This window comes from Garra rufa, chromosome 17 (assembly GCF_049309525.1).
Source record: "Garra rufa chromosome 17, GarRuf1.0, whole genome shotgun sequence".
NCBI classification, from domain to species: domain Eukaryota; kingdom Metazoa; phylum Chordata; class Actinopteri; order Cypriniformes; family Cyprinidae; genus Garra; species Garra rufa.
In genome coordinates this window covers 14,642,946-14,670,494 of record NC_133377.1, presented here as the reverse complement: position 1 = coordinate 14,670,494, position 27,549 = coordinate 14,642,946, and the positions used below count along the sequence as shown (strand labels likewise).

General features: G+C 34.0%; 1 protein-coding gene across 1 annotated transcript in view; it reads right to left on the bottom strand.

The window, feature by feature from the left end:
* zfpm2b (zinc finger protein, FOG family member 2b) overlaps positions 1-27,549 on the bottom strand; it is a 160,594-nt gene that overhangs the window by 56,737 nt on the left and 76,308 nt on the right. Inside the window, exons 6-7 of the mRNA XM_073822402.1 lie at positions 18,800-18,946; positions 12,480-12,581 (exon numbers count right to left, since the gene is read on the bottom strand). Coding sequence (XP_073678503.1) covers positions 12,480-12,581; positions 18,800-18,946 — 249 coding nt within the window. The remainder of the gene's footprint in view (positions 1-12,479; positions 12,582-18,799; positions 18,947-27,549) is intronic.

Below are 27,549 nucleotides of genomic sequence, written 5' to 3'. Positions count from 1 at the left end.
AATTTAAATGCAGCTTCAAGAGGCTCTATTGATTCCAGTCCAGGAATAAGAGTCTTATTCACAAATGCTCAAAAAAATCACAAATTCTCATCTTGCACTAGCTCAACTAATCACATTGGAAAAGTCACATTTGGTTAGTTCTTTGTCTGTGTAATTTGGTTCAAAAAGTTAGGGTAGGGCTAAAAACTCCTATAACTTCAAAATCATTTGACATTGTTGTTTTACCATTTTTGCAGACTTTATTTGCATGTTCGCTTTGTAAACACTGGATTGATACTTCTGCTTTAGTCACGTGTGTGTGAATGCATAATGTGGGAAGTCGAGCTTGTGCAAGATGAGCATTTGTGATTAAAACGTATATAATTTTTAATTAATTTTTAGAAAATGACAGATCATTTGGCTAGATTAGACCCTTATTCCTTGGCTGGAATTGTGTAGAGCCCTTTGAAGCTGCATTGAAACTGCAATTTGGACCTTAAATCCATTGGCCACCATTGAAGTCCATTATATGGAGAAAAAACCTGAAATGTTTTGGACATCTTGGATGACAATGGGCTGAGTAAATTATCTGTAAATTTTCTGAAAATTGAAATACCCCCATGTCATCCAAGATGTTCGTGTCTTTCTTTCTTCAGTCGTAAAGAAATTACTATATGGATTTCTCTCCATGTAGTGGACTTCTATGGTGCCCCGAGTTTAAACTTCCAAAATGCAGTTTAAATGCGGCTTCAAACGATCCCAGCCAAGAAAAAAGGGCATTTTCTAGCGAAACGATCTGTTTTTTTTTTTTTTTTTTTTTTTTTTTTAATTACAATTTATATACCTTTTTAACCTCAAACACATGTCTTGTCTTGAGGGAGAAAATAAGATGGGAGTTTTTTGACATACCCTAACTGTCTTGAACCAGAAAAAACTAAGTTCAGGCAGAGCAAGACCAGATGAGCATTTGAGGTTAAAAAGTATATAAATTGAAATTTTTTAAAACAAAATAACAATCGTTTTGCTAGATAGGACCCTTCTTCCTCGGCTGGGATAGTTTACTGCCGCATTTGGGATTCTTTAAAGCCACATTTAAACTGCATTTTGGAAGTTCATACTCAGGGCACCATAAAAGTCCACTATATGGAGAAAAATCCTGAAATTGTTTCCTCAAAAAACATAATTTCTTTATGACTGAAGAAAGAAAGACATGAACATCTTGGATGACATGGGGGTAATTAAATTTTCAGAAAATGTAATTATGGAAGTGAACTAAACCTTTAAAGTAGAAGTTAACTTTCAGAACAAAAAATTACAGATAATTTACTCACCCCCTTGTCATGCAAGATGTTCATGTCTTTCTTTTGTCATAAAGAAATTATGTTTTTTGATATAGTGGACTTTTATGGTGCCCGCGAGTTTGAACTTCCAAAATGCAGTTTAAATGCAGCTTCAAATGATCCCAAATGCGGTTGTTAACGATCCCAGCCAAGGATAAATACTTTTTAAGCTCAAACACATATGTCTTGTCTTGAGGAAGAAAATAAGATGGGAGTTTTTTGACATACCCTAACTGTCTTAACCAGAAAAAAAACTGAGTTCAGGCAGAGCAAGACCAGATGAGCATTTGAGATTAAAAAGTATATATATTGTAATTTTTAAAAACAAAATAATGATCGTTTTGCTAGATAGGACCCTTCTTCCTTGGCTGGGATCATTTACAACCGCATTTGGGATTCTTTAAAGCTGCATTTTGGAAGTTCAAATTTGAACATGGCACCATTAAAGTCCACTATATGGAGAAAAAAAAAAACAATTTCTTTACGACTGAAGAAAGAAAGACATGAAAATCTTGGATGAAAAGGGGGTGTCATAGTCATGTCATGTATTTGGTTTCTCCCATTGTCTCCCCCTGCTAATCTGTCTGCTTTGGTTTAGTCCTTGTTATCTGTTTCACCTGTCTTTGTAATTAGCCACCCTTTATAAGTCTGTCTTTGAGTTGAGTTTACTGTCGGTCTTTGCTTGATGTTTTACGTTTGGTGTGTGGAGATTCTTCGTGTTCCTGATCTGTCTGTTCCTTGGATTATATTAAAAGACTTTGTATTTGTAATTTGTGTATCGCCTCGTCTTATCCAGCACCGCACCGTAACAGGGGGTCAGTACATTATCTGTAAATTTTTGTTTTGGAAGTGAACTTCTCCTTCAATGTTTTAAATTATTGTTGTTCAGTTAACATAATATTCTGAGTTTCATCTGATTAAACCATTAATTCTCTTTGTATTAACTTTATATTTTGAGTTTAAAATGAACTTATTTTTCCAGGTAAAACCAAAATTATTTTTACAGAGCACTGAGAAAATTGTGAACAGTTCATGCATATGTTGTTTGTTTGTTTATTTTGAGCTCAATATTTTTTTATTAGAAAACCAGGTGACTTTATTTTAAGGTGTAGTTGTAAAATTAAGTACTGGGTAACATTAACTACCAAAATGTAGTTGATATATAGTTAGGGTTTAAGTTTAGGCTTAGTTGTTTGTAATTTTGCATATTTTAATTTTATTACTGTGGTAAGTAAACAGAAAAATTGAAAAAATCGTTCTTTACACAGACAAGTTAAGCAAGTCATTTTATCACTTTAGTCTCATGTTAACATGTATAATGTTAAAGTCTGTGACTGTACTTCAAACAATGTTCATTTTAATGTTCATCGGATGAAATGCCTTCACTGTAAGTGCATTACTGTGATTCATGCTTGATTTATGCTGCCACATAAGCTCTGTAAATTTTCTGAAAATTGAAATACCCCCATGTCATCCAAGATGTTCGTGTCTTTCTTTCTTCAGTCGTAAAGAAATTACTATATGGATTTCTCTCCATGTAGTGGACTTTATTTTTTTTTTATTATTTTTACAGAGCACTGAGAAAATTGTGAACAGTTCATGCATATGTTGTTTGTTTGTTTATTTTGAGCTCAATATTTTTTTATTAGAAAACCAGGTGACTTTATTTTAAGGTGTAGTTGTAAAATTAAGTACTGGGTAACATTAACTACCAAAATGTAGTTGATATATAGTTAGGGTTTAAGTTTAGGCTTAGTTGTTTGTAATTTTGCATATTTTAATTTTATTACTGTGGTAAGTAAACAGAAAAATTGAAAAAATCGTTCTTTACACAGACAAGTTAAGCAAGTCATTTTATCACTTTAGTGATAAAATGCTGCCACATAAGCAGATTTATGCTGCCACATAAGCTTACAAAACAGAGTTTGTTTAGTACTGAACTCAGGGTTGAGAATATCTGCCTAACCAATCTGAAAACAAGGAGGCCAGTGAGATTCCCTCAGTTAGATTCGGTTCATTTCCCATGATGCTCTGTCTAAATGTCAGAAGTCTGGAATCCGTGCACGTCTCTTTGAGCGCAAGTGGTCAGCCGCTCTCGGCTCCGGTTTACATGTTCTCCGCTGCACTGCCGCTCCCTGTGTGAAAAGGCTTTAGGGGGCTCAATCAGCGGGACTTTGATGTCGACTGCGGCTGTAATGATTTCATATTGTTCCAGGGATTTCTCTAATCCACTACACTTCCATTAAAATCCCTCACTCCATCCTGCCTTCTTCTAAAGGGCCTCGGACAGAATCGGGCTCCTCGCGCACATCTCTCACTCTTTTTCGTTTCCGCTGCAATAGTTATAACAGCAGATGCTAATTCAATTTGGGATGTTGGAAGTGGTACCAGGCAATGCTTTAATTCGTAAATGATGAGGTTCAGGAACAAGGACAAGCGACAGATTCGGCAGGTTACGAGGGTCACGAAACATAAAAGAAATAGAGTGTGGTGTGACATGATAAAACTACATCTCTCCCACCAAATTCAACAAAACAACCAGCATTTCAAAATCAATCAGGCAGGTCTAGTTGTGCTTGTGCGAATCCAAATTGCTGTATTAAGTACATTCAAATGAAGCTAACATATTCCTGCTTGTGAAATGCTTAGTTTTCCTAGTGCAAGCACCCTTTGTTTTGTTGTGTCGCGACACTTGCTTGCAGTACAGATTGAGCGTGATGTGCATTGAAAAAGCATTACTACAGTAATGGTTTCCTATTAAGATGCACTGTGGTAAATGAATATGCAAATAAGATTATTGTGCTACTGTAGCAAGACGCTCTCCTCTATGAATTTAAAAACACTAGTGAAATGCATTTAAATAATGTGTACATTCACAATACACGCCTTAAAGTCCCAATCTGAATCAAATGATTTCGCCATACGCACTTTGAATTCCTGTTTTAAATCAAATGACTCACAATACATGCTTTAAAGTCCCCTTCTGAATCAAATGATTCGCGATACGCGCTTTGAATTGCCTTTTTTAATCAAATGATTTGCGATATGTCCTTTAAAGTCCTGTTCTGAATCAAATGATTCGCCATACACGCTTTGAATTCCTGTTTTAAATCAAATGACTCACAATACACGCTTTAAAGTCCCATTCTGTATCAAATGATTCGCCATACACGCTTTGAATTCCTGTTTTAAATCAAATGACTCACAATACACGCTTTAAAGTCCCGTTCTGAATCAAATGATTCGCCATACACGCTTTGAATTCCTGTTTTAAATCAAATGACTCACAATACACGCTTTAAAGTCCCCTTCTGAATCAAATGATTCGCCATACACGCTTTGAATTCCTGTTTTAAATCAAATGACTCACAATACACGCTTTAAAGTCCCCTTCTGAATCAAATGATTCGCGATACGCACTTTGAATTCCTGTTTTAAATCAAATGACTCACAATACACGCTTTAAAGTCCTGTTCTGAATCAAATGATTCGCCATACACGCTTTGAATTCCTGTTTTAAATCAAATGACTCACAATACACGCTTTAAAGTCCCCTTCTGAATCAAATGATTCGCCATACACGCTTTGAATTCCTGTTTTAAATCAAATGACTCACAATACACGCTTTAAAGTCCTGTTCTGAATCAAATGATTCGCCATACACGCTTTGAATTCCTGTTTTAAATCAAATGACTCACAATACACGCTTTAAAGTCCCGTTCTGAATCAAATGATTCGCCATACACGCTTTGAATTCCTGTTTTAAATCAAATGACTCACAATACACGCTTTAAAGTCCCCTTCTGAATCAAATGATTCGCCATACACGCTTTGAATTCCTGTTTTAAATCAAATGACTCACAATACACGCTTTAAAGTCCCCTTCTGAATCAAATGATTCGCGATACGCACTTTGAATTCCTGTTTTAAATCAAATGACTCACAATACACGCTTTAAAGTCCTGTTCTGAATCAAATGATTCGCCATACACGCTTTGAATTCCTGTTTTAAATCAAATGACTCACAATACACGCTTTAAAGTCCCCTTCTGAATCAAATGATTCGCCATACACGCTTTGAATTCCTGTTTTAAATCAAATGACTCACAATACACGCTTTAAAGTCCTGTTCTGAATCAAATGATTCGCCATACACGCTTTGAATTCCTGTTTTAAATCAAATGACTCACAATACACGCTTTAAAGTCCCCTTCTGAATCAAATGATTCGCCATACACACTTTGAATTCCTGTTTTAAATCAAATGACTCACAATACACGCTTTAAAGTCCTGTTCTGAATCAAATGATTCGCCATACACGCTTTGAATTCCTGTTTTAAATCAAATGACTCACAATACACGCTTTAAAGTCCTGTTCTGAATCAAATGATTCGCCATACACACTTTGAATTCCTGTTTTAAATCAAATGACTCACAATACATGCTTTAAAGTCCTGTTCTGAATCAAATGATTCGCCATACACGCTTTGAATTCCTGTTTTAAATCAAATGACTCACAGTACACGCTTTAAAGTCCCCTTCTGAATCAAATAATTCGCGATACGCGCTTTGAATTCCTGTTTTAAATCAAATGACTCACAATACACGCTTTAAAGTCCTGTTCTGAATCAAATGATTCGCCATACACGCTTTGAATTCCTGTTTTAAATCAAATGACTCACAATACACGCTTTAAAGTCCTGTTCTGAATCAAATGATTCGCCATACACACTTTGAATTCCTGTTTTAAATCAAATGACTCACAATACATGCTTTAAAGTCCTGTTCTGAATCAAATGATTCGCCATACACGCTTTGAATTCCTGTTTTAAATCAAATGACTCACAATACACGCTTTAAAGTCCCCTTCTGAATCAAATGATTTTTGATATGCGCTTTAAAGTCCTGTTCTGAATCAAATGATTCACCATACATGCTTTGAATTCCTGTTTTAACTCAAATGACTCACAATACACGCTTTAAAGTCCCCTTCTGAATCAAATGATTCGCCATACACGCTTTGAATTCCTGTTTTAAATCAAATGACTCACAATACACGCTTTAAAGTCCCCTTCTGAATCAAATGATTCGCCATACACGCTTTGAATTCCTGTTTTAAATCAAATGACTCACAATACACGCTTTAAAGTCCCCTTCTGAATCAAATGATTCGCCATACACGCTTTGAATTCCTGTTTTAAATCAAATGACTCACAATACACGCTTTAAAGTCCCGTTCTGAATCAAATGATTCGCCATACGCGCTTTGAATTCCTGTTTTAAATCAAATGACTCACAATACACGCTTTAAAGTCCCGTTCTGAATCAAATGATTCGCGATACGCGCTTTGAATTCCTGTTTTAAATCAAATGACTCACAATACACGCTTTAAAGTCCCGTTCTGAATCAAATGATTCGCCATACACGCTTTGAATTCCTGTTTTAAATCAAATGACTCACAATACACGCTTTAAAGTCCCCTTCTGAATCAAATGATTCGCCATACACGCTTTGAATTCCTGTTTTAAATCAAATGACTCACAATACACGCTTTAAAGTCCCCTTCTGAATCAAATGATTCGCCATACACGCTTTGAATTCCTGTTTTAAATCAAATGACTCACAATACACGCTTTAAAGTCCCGTTCTGAATCAAATGATTCGCGATACGCGCTTTGAATTCCTGTTTTAAATCAAATGACTCACAATACACGCTTTAAAGTCCTGTTCTGAATCAAATGATTCGCCATACACGCTTTGAATTCCTGTTTTAAATCAAATGACTCACAATACACGCTTTAAAGTCCCCTTCTGAATCAAATGATTCGCCATACACGCTTTGAATTCCTGTTTTAAATCAAATGACTCACAATACACGCTTTAAAGTCCCCTTCTGAATCAAATGATTCGCCATACACACTTTGAATTCCTGTTTTAAATCAAATGACTCACAATACACGCTTTAAAGTCCTGTTCTGAATCAAATGATTCGCCATACACGCTTTGAATTCCTGTTTTAAATCAAATGACTCACAATACACGCTTTAAAGTCCTGTTCTGAATCAAATGATTCGCCATACACACTTTGAATTCCTGTTTTAAATCAAATGACTCACAATACATGCTTTAAAGTCCTGTTCTGAATCAAATGATTCGCCATACACGCTTTGAATTCCTGTTTTAAATCAAATGACTCACAATACACGCTTTAAAGTCCCCTTCTGAATCAAATGATTTTTGATATGCGCTTTAAAGTCCTGTTCTGAATCAAATGATTCACCATACATGCTTTGAATTCCTGTTTTAACTCAAATGACTCACAATACACGCTTTAAAGTCCCCTTCTGAATCAAATGATTCGCCATACACGCTTTGAATTCCTGTTTTAAATCAAATGACTCACAATACACGCTTTAAAGTCCCCTTCTGAATCAAATGATTCGCCATACACGCTTTGAATTCCTGTTTTAAATCAAATGACTCACAATACACGCTTTAAAGTCCCCTTCTGAATCAAATGATTCGCCATACACACTTTGAATTCCTGTTTTAAATCAAATGACTCACAATACACGCTTTAAAGTCCTGTTCTGAATCAAATGATTCGCCATACACGCTTTGAATTCCTGTTTTAAATCAAATGACTCACAATACACGCTTTAAAGTCCCCTTCTGAATCAAATGATTCGCGATACGCGCTTTGAATTGCCTTTTTTAATCAAATGATTTGTGATATGCGCTTTAAAGTCCTGTTCTGAATCAAATGATTCGCCATACACGCTTTGAATTCCTGTTTTAAATCAAATGACTCACAATACACGCTTTAAAGTCCCCTTCTGAATCAAATGATTCGCGATACGCGCTTTGAATTGCCTTTTTTAATCAAATGATTTGTGATATGCGCTTTAAAGTCCTGTTCTGAATCAAATGATTCACCATACATGCTTTGAATTCCTGTTTTAACTCAAATGATTCACAATACACGCTTTAAAGTCCCATTCTGTATCAAATGATTCGCAATACGCGCTTTGAGATCCCATTTTTAATCAAATGATTTGCAATACGTGCTTTAAAGTCCCGTTCTGAATCAAATGATTCGCCAAACACTTTGAATTCCCGTTTATATCAGATGATTCACGATACATGCTTTAAAGTCCTGTTCTGAATCAAATGATTCGCCATACACGCTTTGAATTCCTGTTTTAAATCAAATGACTCACAATACACGCTTTAAAGTCCCCTTCTGAATCAAATGATTCGCCATACACGCTTTGAATTCCTGTTTTAAATCAAATGACTCACAATACACGCTTTAAAGTCCCCTTCTGAATCAAATGATTCGCCATACACGCTTTGAATTCCTGTTTTAAATCAAATGACTCACAATACACGCTTTAAAGTCCCCTTCTGAATCAAATGATTCGCCATACACGCTTTGAATTCCTGTTTTAAATCAAATGACTCACAATACACGCTTTAAAGTCCCCTTCTGAATCAAATGATTCGCCATACACACTTTGAATTCCTGTTTTAAATCAAATGACTCACAATACACGCTTTAAAGTCCTGTTCTGAATCAAATGATTCGCCATACACGCTTTGAATTCCTGTTTTAAATCAAATGACTCACAATACACGCTTTAAAGTCCCCTTCTGAATCAAATGATTCGCGATACGCGCTTTGAATTGCCTTTTTTAATCAAATGATTTGTGATATGCGCTTTAAAGTACTGTTCTGAATCAAATGATTCGCCATACACGCTTTGAATTCCTGTTTTAAATCAAATGACTCACAATACACGCTTTAAAGTCCCCTTCTGAATCAAATGATTCGCGATACGCGCTTTGAATTGCCTTTTTTAATCAAATGATTTGTGATATGCGCTTTAAAGTCCTGTTCTGAATCAAATGATTCACCATACATGCTTTGAATTCCTGTTTTAACTCAAATGATTCACAATACACGCTTTAAAGTCCCATTCTGTATCAAATGATTCGCAATACGCGCTTTGAGATCCCATTTTTAATCAAATGATTTGCAATACGTGCTTTAAAGTCCCGTTCTGAATCAAATGATTCGCCAAACACTTTGAATTCCCGTTTATATCAGATGATTCACGATACATGCTTTAAAGTCCCGTTCTAAATCAAATGATTCGCCATACACACTTTGAATTCCCGTTTTAAATCAAATGTGACCCTGGACCACAAAACCAGTCATAAGGTTAAATTTTACAAAACTGAGACGTATACATCATATGAAAGATCAATAAATAAGCTTTCTGTTGATATATGGTTTGTTAGGATCGGACAATATTTGGCCAAGATACATCTATTTGAAAATCTAGAATCTGAGGGTGCAAAAAAATCAAAATACTGAGAAAATCACCTTTGAACTTCTCCAAATTAGGTTCTTAACAATGCATATTACTAATCAAAAATTACATTTTGATATATTTATAGTAGGAATTTTACAAAAAAAATCTTCATGGAACATGATCTTTACTTAATTTCCTAATGATTTTTGGCATAAAAGAAAAATCAATAATTTTGACCCATACAATGTATTTTTGGCTATTGCAACAAATATACCCCAGCGACTTAAGACTGGTTTTGTGGTCCAGGGTCACAAATGATTCACGATACACGCTTTAAGTCCCGTTCTGAATCAAATGATTTGCGATTTGATTGGAGCGCTCCGTAACAGTGAATCATTTTGCGACGCAGTGGTTTACTGATTCAGAGTTCCAAAAAGCTCTGTTGATACTGTGTTCTTTGCTCGCTTTCCCTATATAATTTATTCATTGTTTGAAATGAAATCATTACAATTAATAGGCCTAACTTACAATGTTTTTGTTAAATTATGATCACGTTAGACGGTTTTCGTCGTATTAAAAACATTTCATAACATGACACTCATTATCTGGTACTTGCCCACAAAAAAAAAACGAATATATACTGTGCATTGTTATAAGATTACGCTAACATTAGGTTACTTAGGCTATAGCCTTACTGGAGTTTGGTCAACCTCCGCCTATGGAGAGAGAGAAAAAGCTTTCAAAAGCACCCCCGCCCCCCTCTGCTTTTTTGAGCATTAAATCAGTATATTAGAATGTTTTCTGAAGGATCATGTGACACTGAAGACTGAAGTAATTATGCTAAAAATTCGGCTTTGCATCACAGGAATAAATTACATTTTAAAATATATTACAGTAAAAAACACAGCAATTTTATATTGTAATAATATTTCACATTTTTACTGTATTGTTTGCAGCCTTGGTTAGCATAAGAGACTTTTGAATAGTAGTTCACAGCACTGGTACTTGTCTTGGATTTGTATAAGGTGAGGCATCTACTAAAATAGCTGTTAGATTCAAATCCAACGATGCCAGATAGGACACACACACCAATTTCAGATATTCTGTGTCTGTTGGCTTGGCATTGTGAGACTCGAACCGTTCAGAGCAGACAAAAACACTCTTTCCTGATCAGATAAGAAAACACTGTGCCTCATTATTGTTCGAATGAGTCTGCAACCGAACTAATCATGTTTATTCAGACGACTAGAGGGAGAGAAAGAGAAATCCAGAGACAGAGACCGCAACAAAGAGCGTGAATATCAGTATGCAGCAATATCTCACCATCAAGAACTGATTACAAAGACCCGTGATCAGATATGAAGATAGGAGACAAGTCAGCTCAGTTTGGCACTAGTGACTGTATTGTGTAAATCTAGTGTGAAACGCAAGATAAAGCGCCTCCCAAAATGCCATTATTACATTATCAGGTTTCATGCTTTTTAAAGAGGACAAGGCTTATTACAACACATCAACCAGCTGCACCTCTCAGGCTCACTTTACTCCGTCTCCATCTTACACTGAGCAATTGTGGCATATAAATGGTGTATTTTTTTGTGTGGATTTATCTATGTTGCATTATATTACAACTTTATTTAGATTAGTTCATTTTAGTCTTTTCTACTAACTTTGCAACTACAACTAAGTATTAGTAGACTGTTAGGTTGGTGTTAGCAGAATTGATTCTTTGGTTTTTCAGCATTTTTGTGTATTTAACCTTTTATAAAAATGACTGTATGATTTTGAGATCCATCTATTCAAACAAAGGACATTTGAGGGACTCATATGCGACTATTAAAGAAGGTTCAAATGCTCACTGATGCTCCAGAAGGAAACACGACGCATTGAGACCCGGGGGGTGAAAACTTTTGAACCGAATGAAGATGTATAGCCTACATTTTTCTTAATTTGCCAAATTATTATTTTTTCTTTTCATTTAGTACTGGCCTTTAGAAGCTACAGAAGATACTTACATGTTCACCAGAAGACAAAATAAGTTAAATTACACTGATTTTCAAATTGAATGCCTTGTTTTTCCTTCTGGAGCATCAGTGAGCATTTAAACCTCATTGAGTCCCTCAGTTGTCCTCAGTGCCAAAAGATGGATCTCAAAATCAAAGTTCAAATACAAAAAAATGTTTAAAAAAAAAAAAAAGAATTCGTGGGACCTGAAGAATTTTTCTGAAGAACAGAAGGCAGTTTAACTGTTCAGGACAAACAAGGGACTCATGAACAACTATCACCAAGCTAAAAAACACAGCTGTGGATTATTCAGGTAACAACACAGTATTAAGAATCAAGGGGATGTAAACTTTTGAATGAGTCATTTTTATAAATTCAACTATTATTTTCTCTTGTGGACTATATGTGAAATATCTTATTCAATTCAGTACTAAAAAATAACATGGATTTTATCTGAACCCTCTTGTTTTCCTAAAATAATTAGCATTTTGCAGATTCTGTAAGGTGTATGTAAACATTTGACTTCTTATTAATTCCACTTTTGGTGTGAAAGAGCCCTTACAACTGCCAAAAATATAATTTTTTAGTTTTTTGTTATTAAAAACAAATAAGCCATCCCATCCTAGGTGACAAAAAGTAATGCAAAAGTAACAATGCATTAATTTCCCTAAAAAGTAACTAAGTAACACAGTATTGTGATGCATTACTTTTAAAAGTAACTTTCCCCAAAACTGTTAGGGAAGCAGTCTGTTAACTGGCATGTAGTTGTGTCTGAAGTGGACTATCAAAATAAAGTAGATATGCTAAGACTGTTGAGACATGATTAAACGTATGTCTTACTTGGGCCGTCCCACTCCTCTGCTGTCAACGGGCTTGGTTGGACTCTCTCTTCTTGTCCGTCACTGTCTTGTCGCTCCACCTTTAAACCTCCACCCATTTCACCTGTACAAAGACATCAAAGCTTAGGGGTTTTGCGGTACAAACGGCTAAACTGTAGCACAGTCAGTAAACCGGACCGTGCCGGTCGATCTGGCTCTAGCAGAGGCAGCATCTGTTCATTTTCTTTGATTTAAAACCCTTATTCCTTGTAATTCCAATGTGCGGTTTCTCATTTTGGATTCTTTCAAGTGTCTGCTGTGGGATTTTATGCTCGTTTCTTTGGAGAGAATGGAAAAGAGACAGAGAGCAAGTCCCTGGACCCACCTTGATCACAGACCCGCTGCCTGTGTTAAGCCCTGTGACGAAACTTATTGGAAATGTTTAATTACAGTGTTGGGGAAGAAATTAAGCTACAAGATGATTCCTTAATTAAGCTGTGATTAAGGATTTTCTGCCTTTGGCTCTGACACCACGGGCAAAGTACTATTTAACACCGTCACAGGGAAGAGAAGTTAACTCCAAGAACAGGCCTATTTACCTCAGATCCTCACACAACTTCACACGCACACAGACACAGGGAATCAGTCCATGTCCTCTGCAGACAGGAAATTCCTTTCTAGCGACTGGAATGGATAAAACCGTATGATCTTAAAACTCAAGCTGAATAAATACAAGGACAGAGCCAAGCATTAAACCTTCATGAAGAGACAAGACAGCCAAAATACCACTTTAAAGCTGGTGCGTGTTCAAACCAGGGGGTTTCATGTATTTGGATAAATTCAGAGTAAAAAAAAAGAGCAAAAGTATTGAAAAATATGCATTCCAATAGGATTTTGGGAAATTGACAAGTAGACTACATATAAATTGTAATCCATTACTGATTCCAAATTACATGACAAAAATTGTAGTTAGTAACGTAATCCACTACTTTACACATTTTAAGTAATATAATCGGATTGATTTAAATGGGATAATCTTATACTATATAGATATGAAAATACAAAGCGGAAGAAAATATATTAATAATTCATATATTGATTAATTAATTGATATTCCAATAGGAATTTGGGAAATTAACAAGTGGATTACTTATAAATGTGTCCCTGGACTACAAAACTAGTCTTAAATAGCATGGGTATATTTGTAGCAATAGCCAAAAACATATTGTATGGGTTAAACTTATTGATTTTTCTTTTATGCCAAAAATCATTAGGATATTACGTAAAGGTCATGTTCCATGAAGATATTTTGTAAATGTCCTACCGTAAATATCAAAACTTATTTTTTTTATTAGTAATATGCATTGCTTAAAGCTTAATTTGGACAACTTTAAAGACGATTTTCTTTTTTTTTCTTTTTTCTAATTCCTGATATTCAAATAGTTGTATTTCGGCCAAATATTGTGCTATCCTAACAAACCATACATAAATGGTTATTTATTCAGCTTTTAGATTATTTATAAATCTCAATTTCCAAAAATTGACTGTTACTGATTCCAAAAATTGTAGTTAGTAACGTAATCCACTACATTACACATTTTAGGTAATATAATCAGACTACTTTTGGATTACTTTTAGATTACTTTTGACTTAACTCATTATTCATGTTGATTTTTAATAGGATAATCATGTACTATACTGATAAAAACACAAAGAGAAAGCAAATACATTAATATATTAATAATTAATTGCTATTCCAATAGGATTTTTGGAAATCGACTAGTAGATTACTAATAAATTGTAATCCATTACTGATTCCAAATTACATGACAAAAATTGTAGTCAGTAACGTAATCCACTACTTTAAGTAGATTACTTATAAATGTGACCCTGGACCACAAAACTAGTCTTATTTGTAACATTTTATGGGTCAAAATTATCGATTTTTCTTTTATGCCAAAAATCATTAGGATATTACGTAAAGGTCATGTTCCATTAAGATATTTTGCAAATGTCCTACCGTAAATATCAAAACTTAATTTTTGATTAGTAATGTGCATTGCTTAAAACTTAATTTGGACAACTTTAAAGGCGATTTTCTCAATATTTAGATTTTTTTTTTTTTTTTTTTTTTCAGATTCCTGATATTCAAATAGTTGTATTTCGACCAAATATTGTCCTATCCTAACAAACCATACATACATGGTTATTTATTCAGCTTTCAGATTATTTATAAATCTCAATTTCCAAAAATTGGCTCTTGAATCTTTTACTGATTCCAAATGACATGACAAAAATTGTAGTTAGTAACGTAATCCACTACATTAAACATTTTGGCCTGGTTTCACAAACGGGGCTTAGTTTAAGCCAGGACTAGGCCTTAGTTCAATTAAGAAATCGAAGCAGCTTTTATAAAAATGCCTTAAAAGAAAAATCAATAATTTTGACCCACTGTTTTCTTCGATGCCAAAAACCATTAGAATATTAAGTAAAGATCATGTTCCATGAAGATATGTTGTAAATTTCCTACTATAAATATATAAAAACTTTTTAATTAGTAAAATGCATTGCTAAGAACTTCATTTGGACAACTTTTAAAGCGATTTTCTCAATATTTAGATTTTTTTTGCACCCTCAGATTCTATATATTTAAATAGCTGTATCTCAGTCAAATATTTCCCTATCCCAACAAACCATACATTAAATGAAAACTTATTCCAGCTTGCAGACGATGTATACATCTCAGTTTCAAACATGTACCCTTATGACTGGTTTTGTGGTCCATGGTCACATATGTACAACAATCAGACTACTTTTGGATTACTTTTAGATTACTTTTGACCTAACTTGTTTATCAAATTGTTTTAAATAGGATAAACTTATATAAAAATACAAAGAGAAACGAAATATATTAATAATGAATATATTAAATAATCCATTGCGATTGTAAGGTTAATATGTAATCATCATGTAATCAATAAATAAGTAACTATAGTCTGATTACAAGTAATTTAAATTGTAATGTAATCTAATTACACATACTTAGGTGCGAGCAAGTGCTGGTATTTTCTGGAAACACGACATTTTTGCAGATCCATCTATTTGTTCTAAAGTAATTAATCAGTTTTACTGCCACTACTAATGTAATTATAAATATTAAATCATAACTCATCTAGGTGCCATGATCTATTCTGTTATTTTTGACATTTTCATTATACGGTTCGCAGATTAATATGACTTATCATATAGGTAATAAACCCCAAACGGAAAACTGACGTTCTTACATATTTATTTATTCATGGTTGAGTAATTAATAAGCAATCCCACAGTCCAGAGAGCGGCTGGAAATGACCCAGCTGAGGAAATCATAAACGCTAAATCATAACTCATTTTCATCAGGTATAGGTGTCATGATCTATACTTTTATTCTTGACATTTCCATTATACGGTTCACAGATTCAAAAAGCAATTATGTGATCAAGTGGGGGAGAGAGAGAAAAAAAATCAAGAAAAACAATAAATATTCAAATATTCAAAAATGTTTTTCGCCACTGCCCTTCAAAACTTAATAGGTCAAAACATGCGAGGAAATGAAAAAGAACTGCCCCTCTTGCTATTCAACAAGAACAAAAGCAAACCGGCACACATCATTCCACCAATTTCCAACAAAAAAGCACAAGTGATTGTTCTTTTGAAGATTGCACGCTCGCAGGCAAAGCAGCTAGTTTATGCACTTCACTTTTGCCGTCGCAAACTTTTGGACGACGGGGATACCGAGACAGGCATTTCAAAGAGAAGATTCATCATTTACAAATAGAAAAGCATAACGTTAGGACGCCGAGTGAATTTCAAATGGCTGGGGGGGCTCTGAATTATCCCGTTGTGACGTTGAGGTGTGGCCGGCAGTAACGCCTGTAATTGAATTTCAGTTCAAAGAGCTGATGCTATTAGCTCGAGTTTGATGGTGGTGGCCTGCAGCAAATACCAGCAACTCTGTTGTTATTTACTATGACCAATAACCCTGTTAGTAACATATACAGTGGGTCTTCCCTCAAAATGCCATATTTCTTCAATCTTCTCTTTCATATTCAAATTCAATTTCAGCACAAAACCAAACACTGCTTTGAGCTGAAAGGGGTTCGGTGGGAAGGTGGGGAAAGATTGTGGGTTCTAGAAAAGGTCTGATACTTCAAACATTCATACAGCATTGTGGAACACAATAGAAAATATACATCCCTCTTTAGGATTACAGTAAAGAAGTTAGGGGTGCACCGAATTTTCGGCAACCGGAATTATAAGCAAAAAGGCCGAATAAATGATACCGAATAATGACGCGAGGCGACCGAATAAAGGCGTGCACTAATGCAGCAAACATGTGAGCAGTGTGGAAGCATTTAAAACTGTCTGAGAAAGACTGTATGATGACTGAAATCGCAAAATGGCCTTAAACCATTAGTAAATAAACTGCAGAGCGTTATGTTGTCTAATACACGCATGAATTGTATTTATTCTGACAGAGCAGCACAAGCTCCTTAGCCAGGGTTCAAAGTCCAAAGCGCAAGAAAAATCGGAGCTGAAACAGCATAACGAGAATCATTCATAAATCTTCTTGCGGGTTTCCGCCAAAATAAAAGTCAACATTCATAAATGTTAGTATTGTAATTTTACTGTTGTTCTGTAAAATAAAAAAATAAAAAAAGTAAGACAAAAATAATGATAACAATCATTACAACAGCTCTATTAATGCATGTATTATAACATTCTCCTTTGCTCAGCAAGGCCTCATTTATTTGTACGTTAAAAACACATGCCTGATTCAAGAATGGGGTCTTAAAATGGCAAAAGCACATTATTTTACGAACTTATTACGCTTAAGTTAAATTGTGCTTTGTTGGTAGGCTATAATGTCTACTAGAATGTTAAAAATGTTCAGTGTTAAGTACATTTTTTTAAATTGTTGTTTTGTATTTTTTATTTGAAAAGCAAAAAACTAAAGAAAAAAATAGAAAAAGCACATTTTGGCTATTTAAATATTTAATTTATGCAGTGGTGAAAAAATTGGCAAAATACATCGGGGAAAAAACACGAAAAATCATGTTCGGTAATTGGCCTTCGGCCCACGGTTTAATTTTGTTCGGCTTTGGCTTCGGCTTCAGCCAAGAATTTTCATTTCAGTTCATCCCTAATAAAGTGTTTGTTTACGTACTAAAACAAGCTCATATATGTGATTTACAATTATTAGGGAATACTATTTACTATTAACTAGTTGTTTATTAAAGGAGTAGTTAAATTCCAGAACAAAAATGTACAGATAATGTACTCACCTACTTGTCATCTAAGATGTTCATGTCTTTCTTTCTTCAGTCGATAAGAAATTATGTTTTTTGAGGAAAATATTTCAGGACGTCTCTCCATATGGTGGACTTCAACTGGAGTTTGAACTTCCAAAATGCAGTTTAAATGCAGCTTTGAAGGGCTCTAAATGATCCTAGCTGAGGAAGAAGGGTCTTACCTATTAAAACAATTGGTTATTTGCTAAAAAAATTTTAACCTTAAACACTCATCTTGTCTAGGTCTGTGTGTACTCTGTGTATTCTGGTTCATGAGAGTTAGGGTATGTCAAAAAAACTACCATCTCATTTTCTCCTCTAACTTCAAAATCACCTCACATTGCTGTTTTACCCTTTCTTGTAAAGGGCTTTTGACCTTCTTCTTTCACGTCATAAACACTTCTGCAGCGATTTAGGATTTTGAAGTTGGAGGAGAAAATGAGATGGAAGATTTTCCAGCATACCCTACCTGTCTTGAACTGTCTCCGAGCTAGACAAGACGAGCATTTGAGGTTGTTTGAGCCAATCGTTTAGCTAGATAAGACCCTTCCTTATTGGCTGGAATCATTTAGAGCCCTTTGAAGCTGCATTTAAACTGCATTTTAAAAGTTCAAACTCTGGGGCACCATAGAAGTCCATTATATGGAGAAGAATCCTAAAATGTTTTTCTCAAAAAACCTGACTTCTTTACGACTGAATAAAGAAAGACATGAACTTCTTGGATGACAAGGGAGTCAGAACATTATCTGTACATTTTTGTTCTGGAAGTGAACTACTCCTGTAACATGCATATTACTAGCCTGTTTATTAGTAATTATAAAGCACATATTAATCTAGATCTCTTAACCCAACCCACAACCTAAACATGCTTACTTATTAGCAATAAGTGGCAAATTAGAAGTGTGTTAAGGTACTAACTCTTTAACTAAATCTAAAATGTTACCACGATTTCAAACTGATTTTTATCAGATACATGTTTTCTCTGGTTATCTGTGATGGGAAATGAGCTCACCGTTTCTCAGGTGATCTCCATCTTTAGAGACGTTCTCTGGGTCAGAGTAGTAAAGCGGGTCGTCCTCCACAGACCCGTCTTCTTCTTTCAAGACCTCTTTCTTCTCAGTCTCCTCAGAGTCCGTCTCAAGACCATTTTCAAACACTCCTGTCAAATAACAGAGAAGCAAAGGTGCAACATTAGCACTTCAGAAGCAGCAAAAGTGAATTCACATTTGTTTTCACTCTTGTGAAAGAAAAGTTGTTTTTAATACACTTTTGAAGAGAGTACTTTATGGACATAATATACTTTAATATAATATGCTTAAGTGAGATTTAGACGCCTAATTGCATTTTAATTGCATAAAATGTATTAATAGTTTAAATTTATAATAAAATGCAAAAAGTTGAGTGCTTTTTGACACACTTAAATGGCACTTTAGTACATCTTTATATGCAATTTCATAATTGTCTTTAAACACAAGCAACAAGTTTGAGATTTTGGGTTTTTCCTTTTTCATAAAGTTTTTTTTTTAGACTAGTAGCGGAAAACATCCAAAAGACACCATTAAGAGTTTCTTTTTTAGCACTTTATCTATTTGTGTCAATAGATTTCAATTACAAGATACATTTTTAAAGGCTGTTTTCTCAAAATGAGTTTTTTCTCCTACACTGAGCCATAAATCTCAGATTTGTATTCCTATCTATATCTGGAAGGTTTTTACAGAGGGATTTGTCCCTTGTTGATTTTATTCCCAAGGGACTAATTTTATTTTATTTTCTGCCTATTTTAAGTATTTTCTGAATTATGGAGTGACAAAATTAGATACCCAAAATTCTTTCTGTAAAAACATTTGACTTTAATATGTCAAAAAAAAAATTAAACAAGAATTTTGAAACTGACTTCATCCAGTGTTTAGATTTTTGTACTAGAAATGTATGCAAATGAGTGCATATTTCATTAAATAATGGCTCGTTTGCATATTAAAACTTAACATTTTAGAAAACTTGTAATACAAAAAATGTTTGCAATTATCAAAGTAATCAATCATCTGAGTAAGTAAGGTGATAACTATTAGTTAATTTTTTTACCTGCATTTACCTGCAGTGTCTCACCTTAAAATATGGTTAAAATTACTGCTGAATACTGAAAAGAATTTATGATAAACTAAAATATACTTAAACGCCACTTCTATTGAAACTGTATCTCATGAATTTAAATATGCATGGAATTTCAGATTTATACATTGCAATTTAGTACATTTAAAATATATTAACTTAATTTGTAATTTGTAATATTGAAAAAACACACTAGCGTTAAAAACATAAATGATTTAAAATTTACTTTAAAGTAAAAGTGCTTTTTATTTAAGTGCACTTAAGTGGCTTTTATTTTAGTAATATATAATCTGCAAGTAGAGTTTTTCAAGATTTGAAGTATATTTCAACTATTAAGTGCACACTTCTATTTTTACAAAGCCATTGTTGAGGCACATAATCATGTAGCTATATCAAATATTAAAATTGACTAGATTTGACCATTTTCGAAAGATGTGAGTGTTAGAAAACCTGCAAGGATGTATCCACCAACAAACCCCACTGAAAAGTCACGCACCGCCATATACCTTGCCAATATGACAGTATATCTGTAATGTTTTTGCACCTTTCATAACTATAAATGAACGCAACTGCAAAGCCAACACAGGAACAGATCCAAAGCCTAAGGTTACGTCTGCTCCGAGATAACTTGTTCACGCAAGCAGCAGCATTGAAGGTAGACATAGCACACTTTCTTATTAATTTGCCTTATCAGTGGGTACAATGTTGATTTTTCATTTGCTTGCCATGCCTTTGGGTGGTACACCCGTGCAATCACAAAGTTCATTTTTCTCCGTTTGATTAATTTCTTTCCTCTGTCAAAAAAAGAGAGACATTGGCTACATTCTATCAAGAGAGTCCTTTTCCCTTCTAGCTGTACATGTACTTTGATATTTGCATATTAATGTTTTTTTTTTTTTTCTTCAATCAGGGGGCATGGAGGAGTAGCACCCACCTGAACGAAATTAAACAGACGCGTTTCACCTTTGATATTAAAAATATTCTGGCTTTCGACTTTTTATGTTTACAGGGCTGAAAAGCGTAAGGATGAATATACATTCAGTGTGCAAAAACGTCTTTAAATGTGAACTAAATTGGACAAAACCTCCATTTGGAGATGTTCTCTACTCTAAAAACACTGTAAGGTTTCATTTAGGGATTAAGTTTGTCTCTATTTATATCATATAGTAAAGTGAGTGAGTGTGTGATGTTGTGATCTGGGTTAGTAAACTCTGTCTTTTCATTAGCTTTATGAATAGCCTCTTTGTAGGAGGGCAGCAGTGACTGTCTGAATGAAAGGAGTCGAGGCACAGATGTGGTGAGAGGAGACGTACTGAACAAGGTCAGGGTTTTACCGCATTTGATCTTGTAGTAAAAACAAAAATGTCCAGCCTACAGATGACAATGTAACTCCTCCACAGCTCTTGCTTGCGTATGAACTTTGGTATAAACATACTTCATACTTCATTCCTAGTATTACTTATTGAAGATGACAGCTTAGAATATTTATTCTTGGAACGAATTCAGATTGAAATCCTTTGATTGCTAACTTTAGTATCTTGGCAGTTCCTTAACAGAGATCTAGGATAAATGATAGATATTAAATTACCAGAAACTTAATATGTAATATCCATTGCATCATGGGTAGTTTCAGTGGCCTTGCTTATAAATCAACTAACTGTCAGTAAGAGTACAGAACTATAATTGTTTTCTACTTCAGAATTTAATGTTTGATTCATTCTGTTTCTTTGTACATTTACTACCAATTTTTGAGTGAAAATAGTTTCTACTCAGTTTTTTTCCAGTGTATACAGATTTATAGATATTAATAGAAATTAAAGATATTAAAATATGTGCTTTTTTCAACCTATGGGTAATTTTAAAATGTTTAAGGGGAGACACTGCAGGCAAAAACACTGTTTTTTTTTCAGGCACCTGTCAAATTTGAGATTTTGGGCTTTTTCAGACTATTGGAAAGAAAACATCCAAAAGACACTTTTAAGTCTTTCTTTTATAGCACTTTATATATTTGTGTCAATAGATATCAATTACAATCCATATTTTTAAAGGCCGTTTTCTCAAAATGAGTTTTTTCTTCTACACTGAGCCATAAATCTCCATTTCAGTAGCACTTACACACACCAAACTTGACATTTTCATTCCCGTCTATATTCTGAAGGTTTTTACAGAGGGATTTGTTCATATACAATTTGCTTGATTTTTTACAACATTTTATTCTACCAAAAAATGTAAAAAAAAATATATATATTGTTTTCTGTCTGTTTATATATATATATATATTTTGGAGTGACAAAATGAGATGAGAAAATGAGAAAACAGACTCTAATATATCAAAAAAATTAAACACGAATTTTGAAACTGGCTTCATCCAGTGTTTAGATTTTTGTACTAGAAATGTATGCAAATTAGCATGTATTTCATAAAATAGTGGCTAATTTGCATATTCAAACCTAACATTTTAGAAAACTTGTAATACAAAAAATGTTTGAAATTATCAATGTAATCAATCAACTGAGTAAGTAAGGTGATAACTATTAGTTAATTTCTTTACCCTATTCACCTGCAGTGTCTCGCCTTAAAAATAAGTTATTGTCATCTTCATAATCTTGTGATTTGATTTCTATAAAATCAATGAGAAATTGTGTTTGCTAATTAATTTTACCTTGTAATAATCCAAACAGGATATTTTTAATTTAATCCATTAATTGGAAGGTCAAATAAATAGGCCTCAAAAGGAAGAGCTGAAAGGTTTAAAAGCAGATTTTTTAAAATATCATGCACTGATAAATTGTGAAGAAATATGAAGACAGTAAATAAAACCAGTTGACTTTCTATGTTGACAAAAAGGTCAGTAATTAAGTGCAGACACCGTTCGCAAACAGTGTCTAACCTCCTTCCAGCAGACCACACTGCACTTCAGCTCCAGCTAGCTGCTCCAACACTCAGACTTGCTCTAAAACACACACGCACACACAAAGCAGAAAACACACGAAGTGAAATATGCAAGTATGCGGGCATGATCTGAGTGACTGCTAATTTCATGCTTGGATTTGCCGCTCGCCTGCGATGTTGGAGGCGTGTGTTTGCATGGTGATAGCGGCCCGGCTCGGTATCAGCTGGCTTCAGTGTAGAGCCATGCTGCCCCGTCGCACACCGCAGCCAAAGCAGGACGCTCTCCAGCGCTCTAATTACACCTGAGCTAATTCAATCTGACAGCACAGAGCCGCATGGAAATCAGCCTTCTTTTCCCTGCCATTCCGGCCTGCTCTTTCTATTCTGCTATTTTACAGTAGACTTTTTACATCTGACCAAAGATTGATGAGCGGGAATGGCATACTACCAATTATTTTGGAAAGAAATCGTATGCAGAATGTATACCCTGCGCAAGATGGTGATTTTCTGTATGCGGAGAATATGACTGACTACATTTGTCAAAATTTGCAGAATACGGTTCAGAATACTGTTTTCCACAATGCAATGCACACTTGACCTTCCATTTCTAATTTGATGAATGAATCAGATGTAATACCAACTGTTGTACATTTCAATACCAAAAGTTAAAAGCAAAGTAGAATAAAAAATGGGGTTAGAATTACCTCAAAATTCTATATATCCAGACAAAAATGACCAATATAAGTGTTTGTCTTACATTTCTATATACAATTGGTAATATCACATGCAAGTGTGATTTTTGTTTCTCAAATATAAGATTGACTACAAATATGATATTGGTTTCATACAACCGTTCAATAAAAAATTTAATTTTAAACCAAATAAAATCTAAATGGTCTGTTTTTGGTCTTTGAACTGTTTTTCTTTCCTGAATAAAGCATTTTTTCAATCAATGATTAAATTATTCATTCATGAAGACATTCATTTCTTAAAGAATCTGTTTTTTTAATAAATCAGTGATTCAATGAATCATTCATAAAGAAATGTCATATGCTTTGTTTCTTAATGAATCTGTGTTTTTGAATGAATCAATGATTTAATGATACATTCATAAAGACAGTCACTTGGTTTGTTTCTTAATGAATCTGTGTTTTTAAATGAATCAGTGATTCATTGATCTGCTCATAAAGACAGTCACTTGGTTTGTTTCTTAATGAATCTGTGTTTTTAAATGAATCAGTGATTCATTGATCTGCTCATAAAGACAGTCACTTGGTTTGTTTCTTAATGAATCTGTGTTTTTAAATGAATCAGTGATTCATTGATCTGCTCATAAAGACAGTCACTTGGTTTGTTTCTTAATGAATCTGTGTTTTTAAATGAATCAGTGATTCATTGATCTGCTCATAAAGACAGTCACTTGGTTTGTTTCTTAATGAATCTGTGTTTTTAAATGAATCAGTGATTCATTGATCTGCTCATAAAGACAGTCACTTGGTTTGTTTCTTAATGAATCTGTGTTTTTAAATGAATCAGTGATTCATTGATCTGCTCATAAAGACAGTCACTTGGTTTGTTTCTTAATGAATCTGTGTTTTTAAATGAATCAGTGATTCAATGATCTGCTCATAAAGACAGTCACTTGCTTCATTTCTAAATGAATCTGTTTTTGAACGAATCAGTGATTCAATGATCTGCTCATAAAGACAGTCACTTGGTTTGTTTCTTAATGAATCTGTGTTTTTGAACGAATCAATGATTCAATGATCCATTCATGAAGACAGTCACCTGCTTAATTTCTTAATGAATCTGTGCTTTTGAACGAATCAATAGTTCAATGATCCATTCGTAAAGTCAGTAACCTACTTCATTCTCAAAAAAGGTTTTGATCAAATGAAGGATTCAATGATCCATTCATAAAGTCAGCCACTTGCTTTATTCACAAATTAATTTGCATTATTGAACAAATAAATGATTTAATGATTTATTCATGAAGACAGTCACCTGATTCATTCTTAATGAATCTGTGCTTTTGATCAGTGATTCAATGATCCAGTCACAAAGACAGTCATTTGCATCATTCCCAAATAAATCTGTGTTTTTGAATATCAGATCAATGATTGAATAATCCATTTATACACTTACTTGGTTTGTTACAGAATTAATCTGTCTTTTTGAATGAATTAATGAATCAATGATCCATTTATAAAGACAGTCACTTGCTTTTTTCCCAGATGAAGCTGTGTTTTTGAATGAATCAGTTATTCAATGATCCATTATAAAGACAGCCAATTGCTTCATTCTTATATGAATATGCATTTTTAAATGAATCAATAATTAAATTGGGCATTTATAAAGACAGTCACCTGCTTCATTCTCAAATGAATGTTTTTGAATGAATCAGTGATTCAATGATCCATTCATAAAAACAGTCACTTCCTTCATTCTTGAATTAATGTTCAGTTTTTAATGAATCAATGATTCAATAATCCACTCATTAAGACAGTCACTTGCTTTGTTCTCAAATGAATCAGTTTTTTAAATGAATTGAAATGAATCTGTGTTTTTGAACAAATCAATGATTCAATAATCCATTTATACATTTACTTGGTTTGTTCCCTAATGAATCTGTATTTTTGAACGAATCAAAGAATCAATGATCTGCTCATAAAGACAGCCACTTGCTTTGTTCCCAAACTAATCTGTTTTTGAATGAATCAATGATTCAATGATCCATTCATAAAGGCAGTCAATTGCTTCATTCTTATATGAATCTGCATTTTGAATGAATTAATGATTCAATGAGGCATTCATAAAGACAGTCACTTCCTTTGTTCTTGAATGGATTTTCATTTTTGAATGAATCAATTATTTAATAATCCACTCATAAAGACAGTCACTTGCTTTGTTCTCAAATGAATCAGTTTTTTTGAATGAATCAATGATCGATTCATAGAGACAAAGTCATTTGCATCACTTCTGAATGAATCTGCATTTTTGAACAAATCAATGATTCAACGATTCATTCATAAAGACAGTCATTTGCGCTACTCCTGAATGAATCTGCGTTTTTGAACTAATTAATGATTCAACGAATCATTCATAAAGACAGTCAACTGCATCACTCCTAAACGATTCTGCGTTTTTAATGAATCAATGATTCAGTGATCCATTCATAAAGACAGTCACTTGCTTAACTCCTAAATGAATCTATATTTTTGAACAAATCAAATGATTAGTGATCCATTCATAAAGACAGTCACTTGTTTCGTTCTTGAATGAATCAGTTGTTCAAAACAATTGGTTGAATAAATTATTCAATGACTCACTCATGAAGACAATGCCTTGCCACAGCTACTGGTGATTTTAGTTTCAAATGTAAAAGCTTAATTTAATTTCAAATAAATATGTTATACTGTAATATTCCAAATACTATTTTAAAACATTAGTATCAGTATTACGCATGCAATTGTACATCTGTATGTATGCAAATGGCATTGAAAATAAATCCTGCCATTTTTGTCAATATTACACACCCGTGTGTCGTAAAAAGGTGCATGACATCCAGAAACTGACCTGCCTAATTTCATTTAGCATTTTTTAAATACAGTCTGCTTTACTATAAAGACAACACAACACTAAAACTATGTGCATCACATAGAGTATGCTTGCTTGACTACATTCCCAAAGAGACTCATTTTCTCTCATGCTTCTCTGTGTGAATGTCAGATTTGGATTCCTCCTTCTAAACGTCGGCACAACATCAAACAAACAGCTGTGGCAGCCTGGCACTGTATCACATGCCCGATCACCTCAGTGGCATAACATCTCAGTCGTTCTGATGGGCTCTTCCCAGGGGTAGATGGGCCAGAGAGATCGGAGAGAATAGAGAGAAAAGCAGAAAGAAAGGGTTCGGGAAAGATATGGGCCAAGAATGTCTTTCAAAGTGTCTCAGGGAATATGCGAACATCTACTGCACCTCCAGCAAACCTCGGAGCAGATGGCATATTTCATTTAACACGAATAATTAAAATCAAGCTGAGAGGGACATAAGTATATGATATATTGTACTGTTGCATGCAATGTTTTTACCCTTCCAAAAAAAGACATTTGCATAAAATGTAGTGTATTTCAAATATATCTTTAGAAATGCAAGTGTTCAAAAACATTAAATTCAGTTCTGATTTATTTGTGTTAAATTCTGTTATTTCTGTAATAAGCGCTCTTTTTTAAAAATCTACCAAAGTGCACATCTTTTTAACAAGCATAGTGTTGGTTCACCCCTCTATACAGCTCTCAAAGCATCTCAGTGATACATCTTTGTTTGCTCTGTGATGTTTGGGGTGACAAAATTGCATGCATGACTAATCTGATATACAATAAGAACTTTTATTTCGTTTAGCATACAGAAGCCCCATCAGCGATCGCCATGTTCCCATAATCCTTACAGACACTCAGTCTTTTCCCACGAACAGTCTTTGTGCTGCTGTATCTTTAAATGAGATTAGATGAATGATTACACAGCATGGAAACATGAATAACTTGAGCTCGTGGTATAATACACTTTGCTATCCCAGAACTAGTATTTAAGCTCACTGTGAAAAATGCTTTTCTTACTTAGATTTTTTTTTTCTTGTTTCCAGCCAAAATATCAAAACATTCTTAAATCAAGAAGGATTTTCTAAACAAGTAAAAATTATTTTCAGAAAAAAAAAAAAAAAAGTCAAAATTAAGTAAGTTTTTGCTTAGAAGAAGCAAAAT